A 20,960-nucleotide genomic window follows, 5' to 3' on the forward strand; every position below is an offset into this window, starting at 1 on the left:
TCTTTTTTCCCTTAGTTTCACCCCTATCAATGTTGTCTTTATTCACCCTTTTTTTTTTTTTTCCTGGACGGAGTCTTGCTCTGTCACCTAGACTGGAGTGCAGTGGTGCAATCTTGGCCCACTGCAACCTCGCCTCCCGGGTTCAAGCGATTCTTGTGCCTCAGCCTCCCCAGTAGTTGGAATTACAGGCATGTGCTACCATGCCCGGCTAATTTTTTGTATTTTTAGTAAAGATGGCCTTTCGCCATGTTGCCCAGGCTGGTCTCGATCTCCTGAGCTCAAGTAGTCCGCCTGCCTCCCAAAGTGCTCAAATTATCGGTGTGAGCCACTGTGCCCAGCCCTTTTCTTTAATTTAGACTGGCATTTATGTATACCATTTTCATTTTTCATCATTCTTTATTGTACCTCAGACTTTCCTTTTGGAATTTTCCTCCTTGAAACACATTGTTAAGAAGCCCTCAAATGTGCTTTGTTTGGCTTGGAATTCTTTGTTTCCTGAATCTGAACTTCCATGCATTTTAATTTTGGAAATTTTTCTACCATTATCTCTTTAAATACTATCTTATCTATATTCTTTCTGTTCTCTACTTCTAGAATTTCAAGTAGACAGACTTTAGTTTTTTTGTCTTTGTGTGTGTTTTGTTTTTGTTTTTGTTTTTGTTTTTTTTAAGAGATGGAGTCTTGCTCCGTCGCCCAGGCTGGAGTGCAGTGGCGCGATCTTGGCTTACTGTAAGCTCTACCTCCCAGGTTCATGCCATTCTCCTGCCTCAGCCTCCCAAGTAGCTGGGACTACAAGCACCCACCACCACGCCAGGCTAATTTTTTGTATTTTTAGTAGAGACGGGGTTTCACCATGTTAGCCAGGATGATCGCGATCTCCTGACCTCATGATCTGCCTGCCTCGGCCTCCCAAAGTGCTGGGATTACAGGCGTGAGCCACCGCGCCCGGCCTTGTCTTTGTGTTTTAACTAGCATTTCATGTTTTTATCTCTCTCTACTGCATTCTGGGTAGTTTATGCCATGATAATTTATTCAGCTCTCTCTGCTGGATTTATTATTTTCTTTTTAGTTGTGTTTAATCTACTTTTTTTTTTTTTTTTTTTCGAGACAGTGTCTTGCTCTGTCACTCAGGCTGGAGTGCAGTGGCGTGATCTTGGCTCACTGCAAGCTCTGTCTCCTGAGTTCACACCATTCTCCTGCCACAGCTTCCTGAGTAGCTGGGACTACAGGCATCCGCCACCACGCCCGGCGAAGTTTTTGTATTTTTAGTAGAGACGGGCTTTCACCGTGTTAGCCAGGATGGTCTCAATCTCCTGACCTCGTGATCCGCCTGCCTCAGCCTCCCAAAGTGCTGGGATTACAGGCGTGAGCCACGCCCCCGGCCTTAATCTCCATTTTAACCAGCCTAATGAGTTTTGAACTGTCGTTGATTATCTTTATGATTTTTGGAAGGTCTTTTGTTTTTCCCATTCCAATATGCCTGCTCTTTGTTGGGGTATTTTTAATTTTTATTTATTTATTTATTTATTTATTTTTTGATGGAGTTTCACTGTTGTTGCCCAGGCTGGACCACAATGGCGTGATCTTGGCTCACTGCTACCTCCGCCTCTCAGGTTCAAGCAATTCTCCTGCCTCAGCCTCCTGAGTAGCTGGGATTACAGGCACCCACCACCATGCCTGGCTGATTTTTATATTTTTAGTAGAGACAGGGTTTCACCATGTTGGCCAGGCTGGTCTCGAATTTCTGACCTCAGGTGATCCGCCTGCCTCGGCCTCCCAAAGTGCTGGGATTGCAGGCGTGAGCCACCACACCTGGCCTAGGGTATCTTATTTGTTCATATTTTCTATTTTTAAATTTATTATAATTTTCTCTATAGCATTGAAATTATCTTTCTTAATGAAAAATGCTATTCCATTAAATTGATATATCTGCCTATATATTCCTTATTTCCTTGCTTTTAGCTTATTACAGTTTTTAGCTATAATATGTTTCAGCCACAAAAATCTTTTATACAGGAAGGTCCCCAGCCCCTAGTACTAAATCTCAATGAAATAACTGAAAAATAGTAGTATTAAGTCATAGAGTTTAAATTCTTCTTTTCTCTTATTGCTGAATTTCTTAAAAGCAAAGTTACCAGTTTACATTGCTGCTTCCTCCCACTATTAGGTTTTGCCGTTTAATGTTATAACATCAGGAGCACAAACTTCTGGAGGTGTATGGAACAGATTCCATTTCTTACTTTTAAACATGTGACCTTGGACATATTAGTTAACCTCTATTTTAGTTCCTCATCTGTAATAAGATGGCTTTGAGGATTAAATAAGTGACAAATACTTGGCAGATAGTAAGACCTCAATAAATCTAGGCCATTATTTTAAAATATTTTTATTTGTGGTGGTTTTAATTCTTCAGTGATGAATGAGACTAAGTATTTTCTGAAGTGTTTTCTATTTATATTTTATCTCATGTGAACTATCAAATACCTCCTTTTCTTAAAATAGAAGTTTCACTGCAGAAGCGAGTTGACATAATAACACCAAAAGCACAAGTGCTGAAAGATTAATAAGTTGGACTTCATCACAGTTTCAAAAGTGCACCATCAAGAGAGTGAAAAGACAGCACATAGAATGGGAAAAATATTTTAAAATCATGTAGCTGAGCCAGGCACCTGCAGTGGCTCCCACCTGTAATCCCAGCAGTTTGGGAGGCTGAAGTGGGTGGATCACGTGAGGTCAGGAGTTCAAGACCAGCCTGGCCAACATGGTGAAACCCCGTCTTGACTAAAAATACAAAAATTAGCCAGCATGGTAGCACACGCCTGTAATCCCAGCTACGTGGGAGGCTGAGGCAGGAGAATCGCTTGAACCTGAGAGATGGAGATTGCAGTGAGCTGAGATCGTGTCACTGCACTCCAGCCTGGGTGACAGAGTGAGACTCTGTCTCGATAAAGAACTCTAACAGAGTGCAAGCAGTGGTGCAGTCATAGCTCACTGTAACCTTGAACTCTTGGGCTTAAGCATTCTTCTTGCCTTAGCCTCTCAGCTAGCCAGGACTACAGGTATGCACCACAATGTCTGGCTAATTTCTAAAATTTTTTTTTTTGTTAGATGTGAGGGTCTCATTACGTTGTCCAGGTTCGTCTCAAACTCCTGGCCTTAAGCAGTTCTCCTTCCTTGGCCTCCCAAACACTGGATTACAGGTGTGAAACCACCATGCCTAGCCACCAAATTTTTTAAATGGGCAAAAGCTTTGAAAAGGTATTTTTTCCAAAGAAGATACACAAATGGAAATAAGCACACGATAATAGGCCCAACATAATTAGTCACCAGGGAAATGCAAATCAAAACCACAATGAAATGCCTCTTCATACTCACCAGAATGTCTACAATAAAAAAGAAGGACAATAACAAGCATTAGCAAGGATGTGGAGAAATTGGAATTTCATACCTTGTTGGTGAGAATGTAAAATGATGTAGCCACTTTGGAAAACAGTTTGGCAGTTCCTCAAAACATTAAGCATAGAGTTGCTATAGGACCAGTCAGTTCCATTCATATGTATATACTCAAGAAATGAAAACATGTTCACATAGAAACTTACACACAAATGTTCACAGTAGCATTATGTCCAGAATAGGCAAATTTGTAGAGACAGAAAGTAGATTAGTGGTTGTCTAGGGCTGGGGCAGGGTGGGGAAGTTAATGGGTAGTGACTGTTAATGGTTACAGGGTTTGTTTTTGGAGTGATGAAAATGTTCTAAAATTAGATTGTGGTGATGGTTGCTCTATTCTGTAAATATACTAAGAACTACTGTAATCTTTCAATGAGTGAATTTATGGTATTTAAATGACGTATTAATGCTGTTTAAAAGAAAGAATCCAGTTGACGTATTTACCTCTCCTCCTGTACATTCATCTCTTGCCCAGATTGTTGGTTAGGGGTGAGATAGATATATCTCATATGGTGGCCGGGCGTGGTGGCTTATGCCTGTAATCCCAGCACTTTGGGAGGCCAAGGCGGGTGGATCACCTGAGATCAGGAGTTCGAGACCAGCCTGATCAACTCCATCTCTACTAAAAATACAAAATTAGCTGGGCATGGTGGCACATGCCTATAATCCCAGCTACTCAGGAGGCTGAGACAGGAGAATCACTTGAACCTGGGAGGCGGAGGTTGTGGTGAGCCGAGATTGTGCCATTGCATTCCAGCCTGGGCAACAGAGCAAGACTCTGTCTCAAAAGAAAAAAAAAAGAGAGATGTATCTCATATGGTAATTCCTACTGTTAGGAAATAGTATATTTCAACTTAATGGATGTTTCATTTTGGTATGATGGCTGATAATTTCAGTCTTGGGTTCTCTAGGTTCTGTGTCCCCTAATACCAGCTGTGTGATTCTTGTTTATCTACATTATATTATAGATTGTTCCTTTGTTTATAAAATTAGGGTAATTTTTGCTTATCCAGAGGATTATTGTGAACTTCAAATAGAAGTGAGACAGCATTTTGAAAGCTGTGTAGTCCTAAATAAATACATAGTAGTGTTAAGATTCCTAAAGTTCTCTGTATTTTCTTTTCATAGGAGTGAAACACAAATCTTTTCTAACGGCTGAGGACTGCTTTGAGTTGGGCAAAGTGGCCTATACAGAAGCAGATTATTACCATACGGAACTGTGGATGGAACAAGCCCTAAGGCAACTGGATGAAGGCGAGATTTCTACCATAGATAAAGTCTCTGTTCTAGATTATTTGAGCTATGCGGTATATCAGCAGGGAGACCTGGATAAGGCACTTTTGCTCACAAAGAAGCTTCTTGAACTAGGTATGTTATCTGGGCCTAATTTAAGGTTATAGTTATATTGAGGGATATATATTCTCTATTTTTCTGTCTTTCCCTCATTTATATATGGTATTTTCTTACTTGTTAGAAGTCAGGAGCTTTACTTGTTAAATATACATTATCCTCTTCTTTATTCTCAAAGTAAATGATGGCTGATTTTTCTCACCTAATAGTGCTATAACAGTGGTTGTGTTTCTTTGCTCTATATTCTCCAGGAATTTCAAAATTGAAGCTAACGTAACTAACTCAGTCAAAAATGTTTGTTTACCATGTTGCCATTTTAATCAGTTTCCTTTGAAGGGTGTTATGTTTTATTGCATTTCATATTTTAAAATAAAGTGATTTAAAATAGATGGGCTGAAAATATATTTATCATATTCAAATGTTGGAAAAATACACCTTAGGAGAATTTCATCAGTAGTACTTTGAACAGAGATGTAGTGTTTCTTCAAGTATGGCCCAAGCACCACATGCATCAGAATTACTTGGATACTGGTTAGAAATGAAAATTTCTTGATCTCTACCCTAGACCTGCTAAATTGTAATCTCTGGAGATGGAGTCCAGAATTTGTATGATAATAAGTTTAGGTGGCCTTTGGTATATAATGAAGCTTTAAAACTTTAAAAATTATTTTTACAAAATAGGAAAATATGTGCATGTTAGAATCAAACAGCTCAAAAGGATTGATCTGCTGAAAATGAACTTTGGATAATTGGGTTATTTCTTAGTTGGGTAATAATAAATCAAGATATTGGTTCAAGTAATCTTTTTTCCTTTCAGTATTTTCCAGTGGTATTTCCTCTTGACTTAAAATATACTTTGTACTCATTATAGAAAATTTATTAAAACAGAGAAAGATACAGAAGAGTCATCTATAAGCCAGTCACTCAAAGACACCTACACATTTGTTTCCTTTTAGTGTATACGCCTCTTCCCTGCACACACTTTTCCTTTGCTTTTACAAAACTAGGTTAATATTGGATATCGTAACATTTATTGTGAGCAGTTTCTGAAGGACAAGAAATATTTTACAATCTAAGCCTAGGTATCCTAAACACTTAGTTACTGTCACAAGTGAAGTCTATATATTCTTCTGCCTTTTTATTTTTATGTGTGTGTGGTTCTTTAGTTTTTTTTTTTTTTTCCTCTCAGATGGGTAGCGTAGTCATCTTTTCTTCTACTAAAAGGTAGTTCAAAATTATGACTAGCAATTCTGAGGCAGTTAGTGGATTCTAGCTTATTCGAAAATTATATCTTTAGTTTCCCTTTTCCTTCTTACTTAGAAATTTGGGACTGAACTTCACTCAGCCCTTAGAAGTAGGCTACATTTATAATGTATCTGTGGTAAAGGTTGCTTTTGAATTGCTTATCCCCTGTCTTCCTCATGTGATTGTTTTTCTGTCTTGGAAAAATCTTTTTCATTTCTTAAAATAAGTAGGATGAGTAAGATTTTAAACTTCATTTGACATCAAATTGAACTTAGTTCCTTTAGCTGATTAGTAAATTCTCAAAGTAAAAGCACCAGTTGCCACCTTTAAATAAATAGCTGTTTCTGTCTCCAGAACTGTCTTTTTTGAGACAGAGTTTCACTCCTTTTGCCCAGGCTGGAGTGCAATGGCATGATCTCGGCTCACTCCAACCCCCGCCTCCCGGGTTCAAGTGATTCTCCTGCCTCAGCTTCCTGAGTAGCTGGGATTGCAAGCACCCACCACCACGCCCAGCTAACTTTGTATTTTTAGTAGAGACGAGGTTTCACTATGTTGGTCAGGCTGGTCTCGAACTCCTGACCTCAGGTGATCCACCCACCTCAGTCTCCCAAAATGCTGGGATTACAGGTGTGAGCCACCAGGCCTGGCCCAGAACTGTTTTTATATAGGTGACTATATGTCCTGATTTACTTGGGGGCAGTAGTAACTTATACCTATTATTTTGGTATAATAATTTTTATTACTGCCTCCTTTCACTCACAAAAGCAACCTGGTTTGGAAGATAAATTATAATGTCTCCTATTTTTATATTACTGTATTCTGATGCTTGAACAAGCATGAACTTACCCATGGACATGCTTTGTTTCTCTTCTAATAGATCCTGAACATCAGAGAGCTAACGGTAACTTAAAATATTTTGAGTATATAATGGCTAAAGAAAAAGATGTCAATAAGTCTGCTTCAGATGACCAATCTGATCAGAAAACTACACCAAAGAAAAAAGGGGTTGCTGTGGATTACCTGCCAGAGAGACAGAAGTACGAAATGCTGTGCCGTGGGGAGGGTATCAAAATGGTAAAGTGGAAAAGCCAATTGTGTGTATGTGAATGTGTGTGTGTATGTGTTTGTACACAGTTCTGGAGAGAATCAGTTATTTTATATTTAAGCCTATGTGATAAAAATCAGAATGACTGCATAAAATATTACAGTATGTCAGCTTAGGCAACATAGACCCCATTACAAAAAAAATTTAAAAATTAGCTGGGCATGCTGGTGTACACTTGTAGTCTTAGCTACTCAGGAGTCTGAGGTGGGAGGATCACTTGAATCCAGGAGTTCAGGGGTACAGTGAGTTATGATTACACCACTGCACTCCAGCCTGGGCTACAGAATAAGACCCTGTCTCTTAAAAATTTTTTTTTTTTTTTGAGGTGGAGTCTCACCCTGCCACCCAGGCTAGAGTGCAGTGGCATGATCTCGGCTCACTGCAAATTCCGCCTCTTGGGTTCAAGCAATTCACCTGCCTCAGCCTCCTAGTAGCTGGGATTACAGGTGCCCGCCACCATACCCGGCTAATTTTTGTATTTTTAGTAGAGATGGGGTTTCACCATGTTGGCCAGGCTGGTCTCAAACTCCTGACCTTGTGATCCACCTGCCTTGGTCTCCCAAAGTGGTGGGATTACAGGCGTGAGCCGCTGTGCCTGGCCTAAAAAACTTTAAAAAAAAAAATTACAGTATACCATTATCTCTCTGTGGGTGCCACATTTAATATGTTCCAATTATTAATAAAATAGCTTTAAAATAAAGCTTGTGAATCATATACTATTACATATGTTTGGGGCAATATTACCTTTTTCATTTGATCCTTCCAGGGTGAAGGATCAAATAAGTTTAAAGGAAGTGATAGTTTTTTTTATATTTAATGCAAGAGAGATTTCAGCAGTATTTTTTTTTTTTTTGAGACAGAAACCCACCCTATCACCCAGGCTGGAATGCGGTAGCGCAGTCTCGGCTCACTGCAACCTCCGCCTCCTGGGTTCAAGCAATTCTCGTGCTTCAGCCTCCCAAGTAGCTGGGACTACAGGCATTCACCACCATGCCCGGCTAACTTTTTTGTATTTTTAGTAAAGATGGGGTTTCGTTATGTTGGCCAGGCTGGTCTCAAACTCCTGACCTCAGGTGATCCTCCCGCCTCGGCCTCCTAAAGTGCTGGGATTACAGGCGTGAGCCACCACACCCATCTGTTCAGCAGCCTTAATTAGAGATAATAACACTACTCTGTGCATCTTATGAGATACAACAGATTCATCTATACAATAATCCCTTGTAGTTTTGCTCCTAGTTAATCTTCACAAGATTGCTTAGTGAAATGCTTTAGTCTATTTAATACTGAAAATGCAGAAAGTTTTTAACAGATTTTGTCTTTAATATTTCTTTAAAATATATCTATAAATATTACTTTGTTTATTGTATATGTATTTATAACTCAGAATTCCAGTTCTATAGATGTTAATAGATATTAGGCCAAAAGCAAAAAGAACAAAGTCTGGGGAACATTTGTTAAACAAAGTTGAACATAGGTTTTTGTTTAGCCTCAAAACTTCTCAGAACCTTTTTATGATAATGTGCATTGTGATATGATATACATTCTTTCTCAATATTAATTGATTATGGAACCTTTTGAAAAGGAATTTCATGTGGTATTAGTTTTCAGTTGAACGCAGGCTTGCATAGAAGGAGTTAGTGAATTTTTGGAGTAAGTACTTTTAAGTGTAAACATTTGAAAAGTGTTTAACCTTTTCTTTACTACTGGTAAACTCAAGCTGGGCTTTGCATTTTGATATTGATGACTGTTGACAGCTTAACCACTAACAGCAAAGTATACAATACGTATGGTGACACTTTGGATAGATAGGTTCATGGAGTCCTAGGAGGACATGCTTGAGCTAATGAGTAAATACAAAGATGGTGACACTGTTAGACTCATTAAATATTTTCTTCTTTTTTTTTTTTTTTTTTTTTTTTTTTCTGAGACGTAGTCTCGCTCTGTTGCTCAGGCTAGAGTGCAGTGGCGCCATCTCGGCTCCCAGGTTCACGCCATTCTCCTGCCTCAGCCTCCTGAGTAGCTGGGACTACGGGCGCCTGCCACCATGCCCAGCTAATTTTTTATATTTTTAGTAGAGATGGGGTTTCACCTTGTTAGCCAGGATGGTCTTGATCTCCTGACCTCGTGATCCGCCTGCCTCGGCCTCCCAAAGTGCTGGGATTACAGGCGTGAGCCACTGCACCTGTTCCCTCATTAAACATTTTCTTTTCTGTTTCCTTACTAAATATTTTAGTATGTATCTTTTAAAGATACAAATTCAAAATAACTACAATACCATTATCACCTAAAAATTCACAAGTTTTGTAATATCAAATATCTAGTGTTCAAATTTCCGCAGTAAGCAGAAATTTTTATTGCTCTTAATAACTCTTAAGGAACAAAATAAAACTGTAGATATAAAACAAGAGTCTGCTAATTTCCCGGTTTGTTAATGTAACACATACTCAACTTTGCCTAAGATCAAAAGAACATTCTTGCCAGGCACGATGGCTCATGCCTGTAATCTCAGCACTTTGGGAGGCCAAGGTGGGTGGATCACCTGAGGTCAGGAGTTCAAGACCAGCCTGGCCAACATGGTGAAACCCCATCTCTACTAAAAATACAAAAAGTTAGCCGAGCATGGTGGCAGGGGCCTGTAATCTCAGCTACTTGGGAGGCTGAGGCAGGAGAATTGCTTGAACCCAGGAGGCGGAGGCTGCAGTGAGCCGAGATCAAGGCATTGCAGTGCAGCCTGGGTAACAGAGCAAGACTTTGTCTAAACAAAAACAAAAACAAAAAATTCTTTTTCTCAGAATAGCTACATTCATCTCATCATTATATAAAAGACTTACTAAAAATTAAAGCCTTGGATTTGACTCTAGGTAAAGTGCATGGAGAATAAACATGAATCATTATTTGTTTTAGTATACTATTAGTATAATAATTGAAACAGACTACTCATATTCCTGCTTATGTGACATACTTGTTTTTGTTTTGTTTTTTTGAGACAGCTTCTTGCTCTGTCACCCAGGCTGGAGTGTAGTGGCATGATCATGGCTCACTGCAACCTCTACCTCCTGGGCTTAAGCAATCCTCCCATTTCAGCCCCTCAAGTATGTGGGACTACAGGCAAGTGCCCTTATGTCCGGCTAATTTTTAAAATTTTTTGTAGAGATGAGATTTCGCTGTGTGACCTAGGCTGATCTTGGTCTCCTTGGGCTCAAGTGATCCTCCTACCTCAGCATCCCAAAGTGCTGGGGTTATAGGCATGAGCCACCATGCCAGGCCTGACATACTTGTTTAATTAAGAGAAGTAGGCAACAAAATAACTTATTAATATAATACATAGATGATTGAAGGGAATTTGTTTTGTTGACTGCTCTATTTTTATACTACCTAATAAAAGCATCTGGGATCTTTAATAACTTATTTTGCCCTTAAAAAATTCCTTTTTTTTTTTTTTTTTTTTGCCACAAGCATTTAACTGTGAGGTATTTAGGAAAACCTAGTTTTTTTTTTCTTCTAGAAACTTTTTGTCTCTGGGTGCTTTCCAGTTACTTTGTGCCATTTAGAGCAATGCCGGGCATTCATTTAATATTTTCATAAACATGGCTTTTTTTTTCATATTTAAACATTTGAACTTTATTTTGATGAGTGAAGGGTTAAAAGAGATACACTACCTTTTTCCTTATTTAAGACCTCACCTCTCTCACCCAGAAAATAATCATTAATACTGTATTTAAAATTCTGAACATCCTGTTTGAGGCAAAATATTTGCAGAGTACTGCTTCTTTTGTATGTTTTTCCAGAGATACTCTGTATATGCAAGCATGATTATTGTCTCTTATCTGCATAGGAATAGATATTAAAAGTATTATTACTGTAATATATTCATCATATTCTTAACTTTATGTTTAGACCCCTCGGAGACAGAAAAAACTCTTTTGCCGCTACCATGATGGAAACCGTAATCCTAAATTTATTCTGGCTCCAGCTAAACAGGAGGATGAATGGGATAAGCCTCGTATTATTCGCTTCCATGATATTATTTCTGATGCAGAAATTGAAATCGTCAAAGACCTAGCAAAACCAAGGGTAAATAATGTTTTCTTTCTTTCTCCTCAATTTACTGTACCTTTGTATCAATTTTTCTTTGTAAAAAAAATAGGATAATTGATATACGAATAATGCCACAGATTTTTTAAAGATATTTTGCCTCAGCATAATGGAGTTACTAATGATGCTGTGTTTATGCCAGTTTTTCCATTTGTTATCAACACAAGTAATGTACCCTTCAACTGGGTTTTAAGCACTGAATTATGAAAATTATTGTGAGATTTTTATTCACCATTAACAAATTGGTGTTTCACTGTCTTCCTGATAAACTTTTCTCTGTATTTTGGAGTCTTTTAATCTCAGAGGCTACTCAAAGCCCAGCTTTTTCACTTCTGTATTTTTACTGAAAGAATACCGTGGAAGTATTTTTATTCCCTTTTAGGCACATTGTTACTATTATAAAAAGATATAATTGGGCACAAGTATTATGTTAATTTGAAATGGTGATAGTTTTCTGACTTTAACCCACAGAATTTCTCTTAAAAAGAATGTAACGTAAACCCAATCTATAAACTTAGTGTTGAGCATAAAAACTCTTTAGTGAGAATGTGGAAAAGACTACCCTTTATGCTCTTGCCTTTTCCCCCATCAGCTTGTTCTTAAAACATATTTGGTCTTCTTGATAGTAAAATACAAGCTGCCATCACTTTCATAAAGAGATTGTTGAATAAATTCTAGGCATGCTTTGCTGTCTTACACAGGAGTTGGCAGATTTTTTCCATAAAGGTCAATATTAGATATTTTTTAGGCTTTGGAGGCCATATGATCTCTGTCATGACTATTTAATTCTGCCATTATAGTGCAAAAGCAGCCAAAGAAAATATGTAAATGAAAGAGTGTGGCTATATTACAGTAAAATTTTATTTCCAGTGACACGTAGCAGGCTGAATTTGGTCTGTGGCCATAGTTTGTTGACCCTTATTATATCAAAGGTTTGAATTATCTGGATATCTATACTACAGAATGAAGTTAGAATTTCTTTTAGCGTTTTTCTGCTTCTCCAAATTGGTGGGGTTTTTTTTTTTTTGGCCAAAGATTACATTATAAATGCAAAAGACTGGTCTAACATTAATATGTATTATTGGTGCCATCCAAGGTAATTAATTCATTTCAACTTGGAGATCAAGTTATATTCTGGAGATTCCTCAATTTGGATTGTTTTTGATCAATAAATTTAATGGCAATAAAATTTCATGCTCTCACAACCTCAGAATCATCGTTCCATTAAAAAAAATTGAAATTATTATCTAGGCGGTCACCTCTTTCTTGCTGTTTTTAACATTTATGAGCTCTTTTCCTCTGCCTTTGTTCTCAGTCCAAGATTATTTCACTGTATATGTTAATGAGTGGATATCTTGAAGGGACAAAAGATTGACCTTAAAATGAATTTTAAACATTAACCTGTGCAAACAGTTCCATCACTAAAAAAAATTAAAGTCAAAGGTTTTGGAATGGATCATTAATTGCAAATAGGCATTCTTCTTTTTTTCCCCTTCTCTCCCCACCCCCAGATGGCTATTCTTTTAACTGTAAATTAGACTTCAAATTTTAGGTATGTCTCTTTTTCTTACTGTCATGTCCTTTCACCATTGAAAGAAATTTAATTTCCAGTCTCTTTTGTTTGTATGTCCTCCATCTATGCAAAACAAACAAAAAATTGAAGAAAAAAAAAAAACCCAAAAACCTAAAAAACTAACTAGCTTTGAAGGCTCAGCACAAGGTGACTGGAAGTGTATGGAGTTATTTTCTCTTTTTAGCCTCCTTTGTAAAAACCCTGGAATTCTGACTGGTTGGGTAAATGTGATTCAGTTTTTTGTCTTGTAATGCAACTATTTTGATGGTTGGCTTCACAGCTGAGGCGAGCCACCATTTCAAACCCAATAACAGGAGACTTGGAGACGGTACATTACAGAATTAGCAAAAGGTAAGAGATGTGTATGCTGCATATTTTGCCCTCTAATGAGTGTTTTATACATCTTACAGGAATTATTCATTTAAGGAAAATAGGTCATTTTCAGTCACCAGCTCAAGTCACCACCCTGTATATAAACAGGATAACGCATGGATAAACTGCTTTGTGTTTCACAGGTCTTTCTCCTTCACTAGAAGTTCTGTTTTTAATCTTTAATTGGTATGTTATTTTTAGGGAATTAATATGCTTTTTATCTTTCTTCAGATCAGGTGTCAAATATCCAGGAAGTGGCCTGATACTTGTTTTCTTTTTCCCTTTTGTTGCCAAAGGGGGAAATAAAGCAGCAGCCTCCTGAATCTGGGAGTAGTAGTCTTCACCTATGCAGTTTTCTCATATTCATAATGCTGCGGTGATTCATATCCTCCTTCATGGTGATTACGTTGGCATTTGTTCATACATCTTGTAAAATACCATTGTCATTATGTAGTAATCTGTATTCCTCCTGTTTGAGTTTTTTATTTAAAAAAATTCGCTGACTCAAAAGTTGGCAGTAGGAAGAACAGAGTTACGCTTCTGAGCTCTGTCTTCCAAAAATTAGTTGTAAACTTAGTTGCCTTTTACTTTGCCAGAGAGATTTAAAAACAGTTTTATCTCAGTGAGAGGTTTGAAAAATGAATTTAAGGAGTCTACTATTTTTTTTCAAAATATTTAAATAACTTCTAGATCTGAGAAAGTTTCTGTGAAACCCAGTGCTATAAATCATTTACATACAGCTTCAAATGATTTTTTGTTTAAAAAAAGTGAAAGGACAATAAATCTACAACAAAAATCTGTCAACTCATTTTCTCTTGATTTGGAAGTGGCTGTTCTTACTGCCACTTTTCTAAATGTTTTTGTGGATTCGAGACCATTACCCACCATCCAGACCAATCTGAACCCTTCCAATCACCTGTGGCTTGGCAAAACAAAACAAACAAAAAGCCCAAAATTGCCTGCTACTGGAGTAAGTCCTTGTCCTTTCTCTTTTTTTGTAGCTGAGCCGAGCTACAGTACATGACCCTGAGACTGGAAAATTGACCACAGCACAGTACAGAGTATCTAAGAGGTAAGGGAGTAATGGAGAGAACTTTAGTCATATTTGGACCATTTCTTTCTTGGGAATCTAATTTTCTGAAAACTCATGATATAGTTTCTAAGACCTAGGTGGTTAGGCATAGATGTTTGATAATATCTGTGCTGGAGTTTTCATGATGGACTAATAAACATAGTTATGGGGCAGTTAATAGGGGTTTTCCAAAGTAACATTAACTTACATAATGTCTGTTGAGGCTCCCCCAACTTTGATAAGTGAAATGTGTTCTCATATTGAACTAAGAGAAGTTCCCAAATTCCCTTCATTAAACAAGGCCTCTTTTGGACTCTGCAGTAAAGCAGGGGTTTAAAAATCTCAGGGTCACCCAGTAGCTGCAGGTATTGCGTAAGTAAGTGCCTTTATAACAAAGCCTTTGCAAGTTCCTTGCTTTTAACAGTGTTTAAAGATAATCTTATTAGGTTATTAGTTGATTGATCACTAAAATAATTTTTTAAAAAGAGCTCACTGTGTAACTTAGAAAGAGCTCACAGAATTGGGTGACAGTATTACAATAGAACTTCTTTTCCATCTACTTGTGAAGGTTTCTCGGCTCTCATGAAAATAGAAATACCTTTGTGCTGAATTTTTATTCTAACAAGTAGAATATTTATCCACAGACACAATAACTAATGAAATATAACAAACATAAGCCCCATCCATCTCATTAGGAACATCTTAATACATTTTCACTTGTTTATACTTGATAATGATTGTTTAGTCATGTTATTTAGATTAACAAATGTGAATAATAATTATAGTAACAATCCAGAAGATACTATCTTTAACACAGCCTTTTTATAGGTCTTTAACACAGGCTTTTTGTTTTAGGAAATTCATATTTTTGTTAATTGTATAAATATTTTTAATATAGATAAGTATAATGTGATAAATAAAAGATTTTCAGGCATAAAAATGTGTCACTGTAGGACAAGGTTTCTTAACCTTGTCAATAGCACTACTGACATTTTGAGTCAGATAATTCTTGTTGTTGGGGGCTATCTTCAGCTTTGTAGGATGTTTAATAGCATCTGTGGTTCACTGGATGCCAGTAGCACCCTTCCTTAAGTTGTGACAATCAAAAATGTCTCCAGACATTGTCAAATGTCCCCTGATAGGTAAAATCCCCACCACCACCTCTAGTGACTCCACCCCTGTTGAGAATTACTGTTCTAGGATAAGAATGGAATGAAAATATAACATCAAGAAAAAAAAAAAAGATGTAAAATGTCCAAGTATTAAAAACTATTTTGTTCACATATTTTAAGTGGATGATGGTGGATATCATCATTATGGTATTTAGATTCCAGTGGATACGTTTAAAGTAATCATTTTTTAGAAATTACCAACATTTTCAATATGACAATTCAATCATTCGAAACTAAATTATGAAAAAATTTAGTTGTCAACTAAAAAAATTATGCAAAGGCAAACATAGATTTTAACAGGCATTTTAGGAGGTACTCAGAGAAATTTTGAAGATTACTGCTGTCTTCAAAAAGACAAAAAGATTAGGCTGGACCGAATGCAGATTCAGCATTTCCTTTTTCTTTTTTGGGCAGAACCATATGCCTTTTATATATTAACCTTAAACGTTACTATACACGTCTTGGTTTCTTGTCTCTGCTGTATAACACCACCTGCCCTTTTGCCCCAGTAAGAGAGAAAAATTTTTTTTCTTGCCTATCACTAGCTTCATAGCTGAGACTCCTATACCAAAAGACAGATTAACAAAAGAAAAGCATACAAATTTATTTAATACAAAATTTACTTGACAAGAAGCCTTTAGAAATGAAGACCGCAGCCTGAGCAACATGGTAAAACCCCATCTCTACAAAAAATACAAAAAAAATTAGCCAGGTGTGGTGGCATGTACCTGTAGACCCAGTTACTTGGGAGGCTGAGGCTACAGAGAGCCACAGTGAGCCATGAGCATGCCACTGCACTCCAGCCAGGGTGACAGAGTAAGATCCTGTCTCAAAAAAAAAAAGAGAAAAGAAATAGAAAAAAATGAGAACCCAAAGAAACAGGGAAACCTGTGTATTTTAATGCTAGGTTTGATGAGTGGATAGTCATATAGAAGTATGATGAACAAAGGGGATATGATCTAATGGTAATAAACTGGGGGAAACTTAGCAAAGCCTGTTTGTTCACATACTTCTTGGTATCTCTGTGTCTCAGGATAAGGATGTTCCTTTCTTCCAGGTAGAGAGAGGATACTTCTGGATTGAAAGTCTTATACTACTTTAGAGGAAGGTCAGAGAATTCTTTTTTTTTTTTTTTTTTTGGGGTGGGGATGGAGTCTCGCTCTGTCACCCCCAGGCTGGAGTGCAGTGGTGCAATCTTGGCTCACTGCAAGCTCCGCCTCCTGGGTTCATGCCATTCTTCTGCCTCAGCCTCCTGAGTACCTGGGACTACAGGCGTCCGCTGCTGCCCGGCTAATGTTTTGTATTTTTAGTAGAGATGGGTTTCACCGTGTTAGCAAGGATGGTCTCGATCTCCTGACCTCGTGACCCGCCTGCCTCGGCCTCCCAAAGTGCTGGGATTACAAGTGTGAGCCCGCGCCCGGCCCAGAGAATTCTTTTATAGCCTGCTTAAGGGGAAAAGAGTGGGAGAAGGTCAGAGAGACCTGCTTCTGCTCAAATGCTACAGTGCCATATTTTGGGGTTGAGTGTCCTGAACCCCATTAGAAGACATGAAGAAAATTTAAATTTGCCATAATATGATTTTCATTTTAATCACAGGAGCAATTATCCTTAAGGAACACTAATAGATAGTAAGGATTCGCAGAAACTAATTTGCATAGACATGTTTTGAGATATGATTTACAGTGCTTCTGAACATTGCAGTTAACCCGATTTTTACATTAAGCTAATTTTCCATTCTATTACAGAACCTAATTCATATCTACAAAAAACCCCTTCTTTAAAAAAAATAAAAATTAAACTGTTAACAGATTTTATCAGATTATTGCATGGTTTTACACATTTTTTGTCATAAAGTTTGTAAATAGCTAAATCCTCTAGATTTGCATGCTTCTAGGAAGCATATAAAACAAAATTACGGCCAGGAGTGGTGGCTCACGCCTGTAATCCCAGCACTTTGGGAGGCTAAGGTGGGTGGATCACAAGGTCAGGAGATCAAGACCATTCTCGCAAACATGGTAAAACCCCACCTCTACTAAAAATACAAAAATTAGCTGGGTGTGGTGGCGTGCCTGTAATCCCAGCTACTCGGGAGGCTGAGGCAGGAGAATGGCTTGAACCCGGGAGGTAGAGATTGCAGTGAGCCGAGATCATGCCACTGCACTCCAGCCTGGCGACAGAGAGAGATCCATCTCAAAAAAAAAAAAAAAATTCATGAATTCAATGTTTTGGAAGACTGTTTTTTGGAAATTTTCTATGTATGCAACGGCCCTTTTGAAGAAATATCCAGCCCACAGTCAGTGGACTGTTGCCAATAAATCAAAATAAATCACTGTAGGAAAGTGATCTATATACTTAAAAAAAAAACTAAATATTGCTAAACATTTCAAACCTATTTTTTAAATATTCTAACTTTGTAGCTCTTAAGCAGTTTTATTGGATTTTTGAGAAAGGTACAACCATACTTACATATTATAAATGATAGCAGAAGGTATTTAGCTACTAGCATCAGAAGGCCGGGCATGGTGGCTTGTGCCTGTAATATCAGCACTTTGGGAGGCTGAGGTGAGAGGATGGTTTGAGCCCAGGAGCTTGAGACCACCCTGGATAGTATAGCTAGACCTTGTCTCTATTTACAAAAAATTAAGAAAAAAATTAGCTGAGAGTGATGGTGCACGTCTGTAGTCCCAGCTACCCAGCTACCCAGGAGGCTTAGGTGGGTAGATCACTTGAGCCTGGGAAGCAGAGATTGCAGTGAGCTGAGATTGCACCACTGCACTCCAGCCTGGGTGACAGAGCAAAAACTCTGTCTCAAAAAAAAAAAAAGGGGGGCATCTCAATTGCCAAATGGAAGAAAATTTGTGTTCTGATGTCAGTTAATTTAATCCCTTGTAGCCTGGGAACATCTGTATTTTGAATGATTTAGAAAGGAATTTCAAATATCTGTATTTAGAGAACTGTCTAAGCGATGACATCACCTTCAGTGGAAGTAATAATTTGTTCCAGCATTTCAGCAAATAGAATTTTTTTGGCAAAATATTTTTGGAACTCCTTTACTATTTAAAAAACATAAAACAGGCTGGGCACGGTGGCTCACGCCTGTAATCCTAGCACTTTGGGAGGCCCAGGCGGGCGGATCCCGAGGTCAGGAGATCGAGACCGTTCTGGCTAACACAGTGAAACCCCATCTCTACTAAAAATACAAAAAAATTAGCCAGGCATGGTGGCGGGTGCCTGTGGTCCCAACTACTGGGGAGGCTGAGGCAGGAGAACGGCAGGAACCCAGGAGGTAGAGCTTGCAGTGAGCTGAAATTGCGCCACTGCACTCCAGCCTGGGCAACAGAGCGAGACTCAAAAAACAAACAAACCCATAAAACAAACAAGCCCATAAAACAAAAAAGGCTTTTTTTTTTTTTAAGAGGCAGGGTCTTGCTCTGTCATCTAGGCCTAAGTCCAGTGGCATGATCATAGCTCACTGCTCCCTCCAACTCCTGGGCAGAAGTGATCTTCCTACCTCAGTCTCCCGAGTAGCTGGGAATACAGGTGCTCACCACCATGCTTGGATAATTTTTAATTTTTAATTTTGTAGAGACAGGGTTTCACTATATTGCCTAGGCTGGTCTCAAACTCCCGGGCTCAAGTGATCCTCCCAGAGTATTGGTATTACAGGCGCGAGCCATTGTATCCAGCCAAAAAAGGCTTTACGTATGTTACTGACCATCTGTTAACTTTTGGCAAGTCATCTCTGTCTTTTCCACTATTAAAAAGCAAATAAAAACCCTAAGAATTTACTACAGCTTGTAAATGAAAAAGCTAATAATTTTGGGTAGATCAGAGAAATGGAATTTGAAGTTTTTGAAATGTAAACATTCAGTTTTGTGCTCTGAAAAGATAGTTAAGTGAACTCATAAAGTCTAGTTAAAGTAATATAAATAATGACCTATGCAAATAAACAATAATCTGTTTAGAGTGGTAGAAAAGCTTTTTTGATTCTGGTGGGAAAGTGATTTTCATTTTTTTACTCTGAAGTGATGATTTCCTACAATACGGTATTTATGATATCATGAATGTAACATGATATATATGTATATGTGTGTATTTATTTATCTATTTTATTTTACTTTATTTTCTTTCGGAGACAGGGTCTCACTCTGTCGCCCAGGCTGGAGTGCAGTGGCACAGTCATGGCTCACTACAGCCTCCACCTCCCAGGCTTAAGCAATCCTCCCACCTCAGCCTCCTGAGTAACTGGGGCTACGGGTGCACACCACCATGCCCAGCTAAGTTTTGTATTTTTGTAGAGATACGGTTTTGCTTTGTTGCCCAGGCTGGTCTTGAACTCCTGGGCTCAAGTGATCGTCTCATCTTGGCCTCCCAAAGTGCTGGGATTACAGACATGAGCCACCATGTCTGGCCTTAAATATATCATAAATATGTTATTTAGGCTTAAGATTTTGTTTACCCTTGTTACTAAGGAGCAAATTAGTATTAAAGTATAATATATATAAACAAATACAAAAAGTTCTGAGTGATTCAGCTTTTTTATTTTTTTTAATGGCATAAACTTTTAACAACACTGCTCTGTAATGGGTTGAACTGTGGTACTCAGACTGAGATAACTGAAATGAGTGGATGTATAGTGTTATTGCATAATTATCCCACTATGAAGTAAAGGGACTGGATAAATTCCCAGTCTAGATTATTAGCCTTTGTTAACCATCAAGCACCTAGAGAAGAATTATTGGAAATTTTGTCCTCTGTAACTGGCACTTTGGGGTGTGACTTATCTTTTGCCTTTGTAAAAAAAAAAATATATATATATATATATGTAGTGGTTTTCGATTAGCTAATCATAGAATATTCTTATGTGTGTGTCGGGTTAGAAGAAGGTAGTGATCATGTTCAAATTACATTACTGACATTTTTCTTTGGAGCCTTCCTTACTCACATATTAGAAGTGTAGTTTTGCAGTGTGAGAATGTTGTTCCCTTACTCTGCGCATTCTAGTGGTATTTTACAAAATCATGAAGTTTTTTTTTTTGTTTTGTTTTTTTTAACAGCGGAAACTCAGTAGAAAGGAAAAAAGCGTAGAAATGTTACTCTAATTGAATGCACAGCTTTGGCTTCAGGTCCTGTCATTAAGGCCAAAAGGAAGATACTTTGGGCTATTTAATTTTTAATGGAAAAAAAAGGACACATATAAAGTTATCTGAAGAAATAGTTCTTTTTTCTCCTGGTACTAAATTGTGTTTTATGGGGAAAAACACTGTATAATTAGTTGACATTTTCAATTACAGTTATACAAAAGATAAATCATCTTCAAATGATTTTTCCTATTAAATGCTATAACATTAAAAAAAAATCCCAACTCAGTTAAAGCACTGGGTACTAGAAAGCAAAACCTCTGGATTTCTTATGATTTAATCTAACACAGGAATAAGACTTCCAGGTCCTAGAAGAATGGACAGTTAACATACATTACAGTATAATGGTCTCCACTGAATTTTAGTAATGTTACAATGTAAATTC

At 37.8% G+C, this 20,960-nt stretch overlaps 1 protein-coding gene across 4 annotated transcripts in view; it reads left to right on the forward strand.

Moving 5' to 3' along the window:
* The window catches only part of P4HA1 (prolyl 4-hydroxylase subunit alpha 1), a 90,394-nt gene that overhangs the window by 40,238 nt on the left and 29,196 nt on the right, over positions 1–20,960 (forward strand). For 2 of the 4 annotated variants that reach the window (XM_019034557.4, XM_063709735.1), the window contains 4 exons: positions 4,579–4,818; positions 6,923–7,119; positions 11,048–11,224; positions 14,192–14,262. In XM_019034557.4, the coding sequence (XP_018890102.1) occupies positions 4,579–4,818; positions 6,923–7,119; positions 11,048–11,224; positions 14,192–14,262 (685 nt within the window). Of the gene's footprint in view, positions 1–4,578; positions 4,819–6,922; positions 7,120–11,047; positions 11,225–13,098; positions 13,170–14,191; positions 14,263–20,960 lie in introns of all 4 variants that reach the window. The other 2 variants (XM_019034556.4, XM_063709734.1) reach the window with 1 other exon arrangement.

The sequence above is a fragment of the Gorilla gorilla genome, chromosome 8 (genome assembly GCF_029281585.2).
Source record: "Gorilla gorilla gorilla isolate KB3781 chromosome 8, NHGRI_mGorGor1-v2.1_pri, whole genome shotgun sequence".
NCBI classification, from domain to species: Eukaryota; Metazoa; Chordata; class Mammalia; order Primates; family Hominidae; genus Gorilla; species Gorilla gorilla.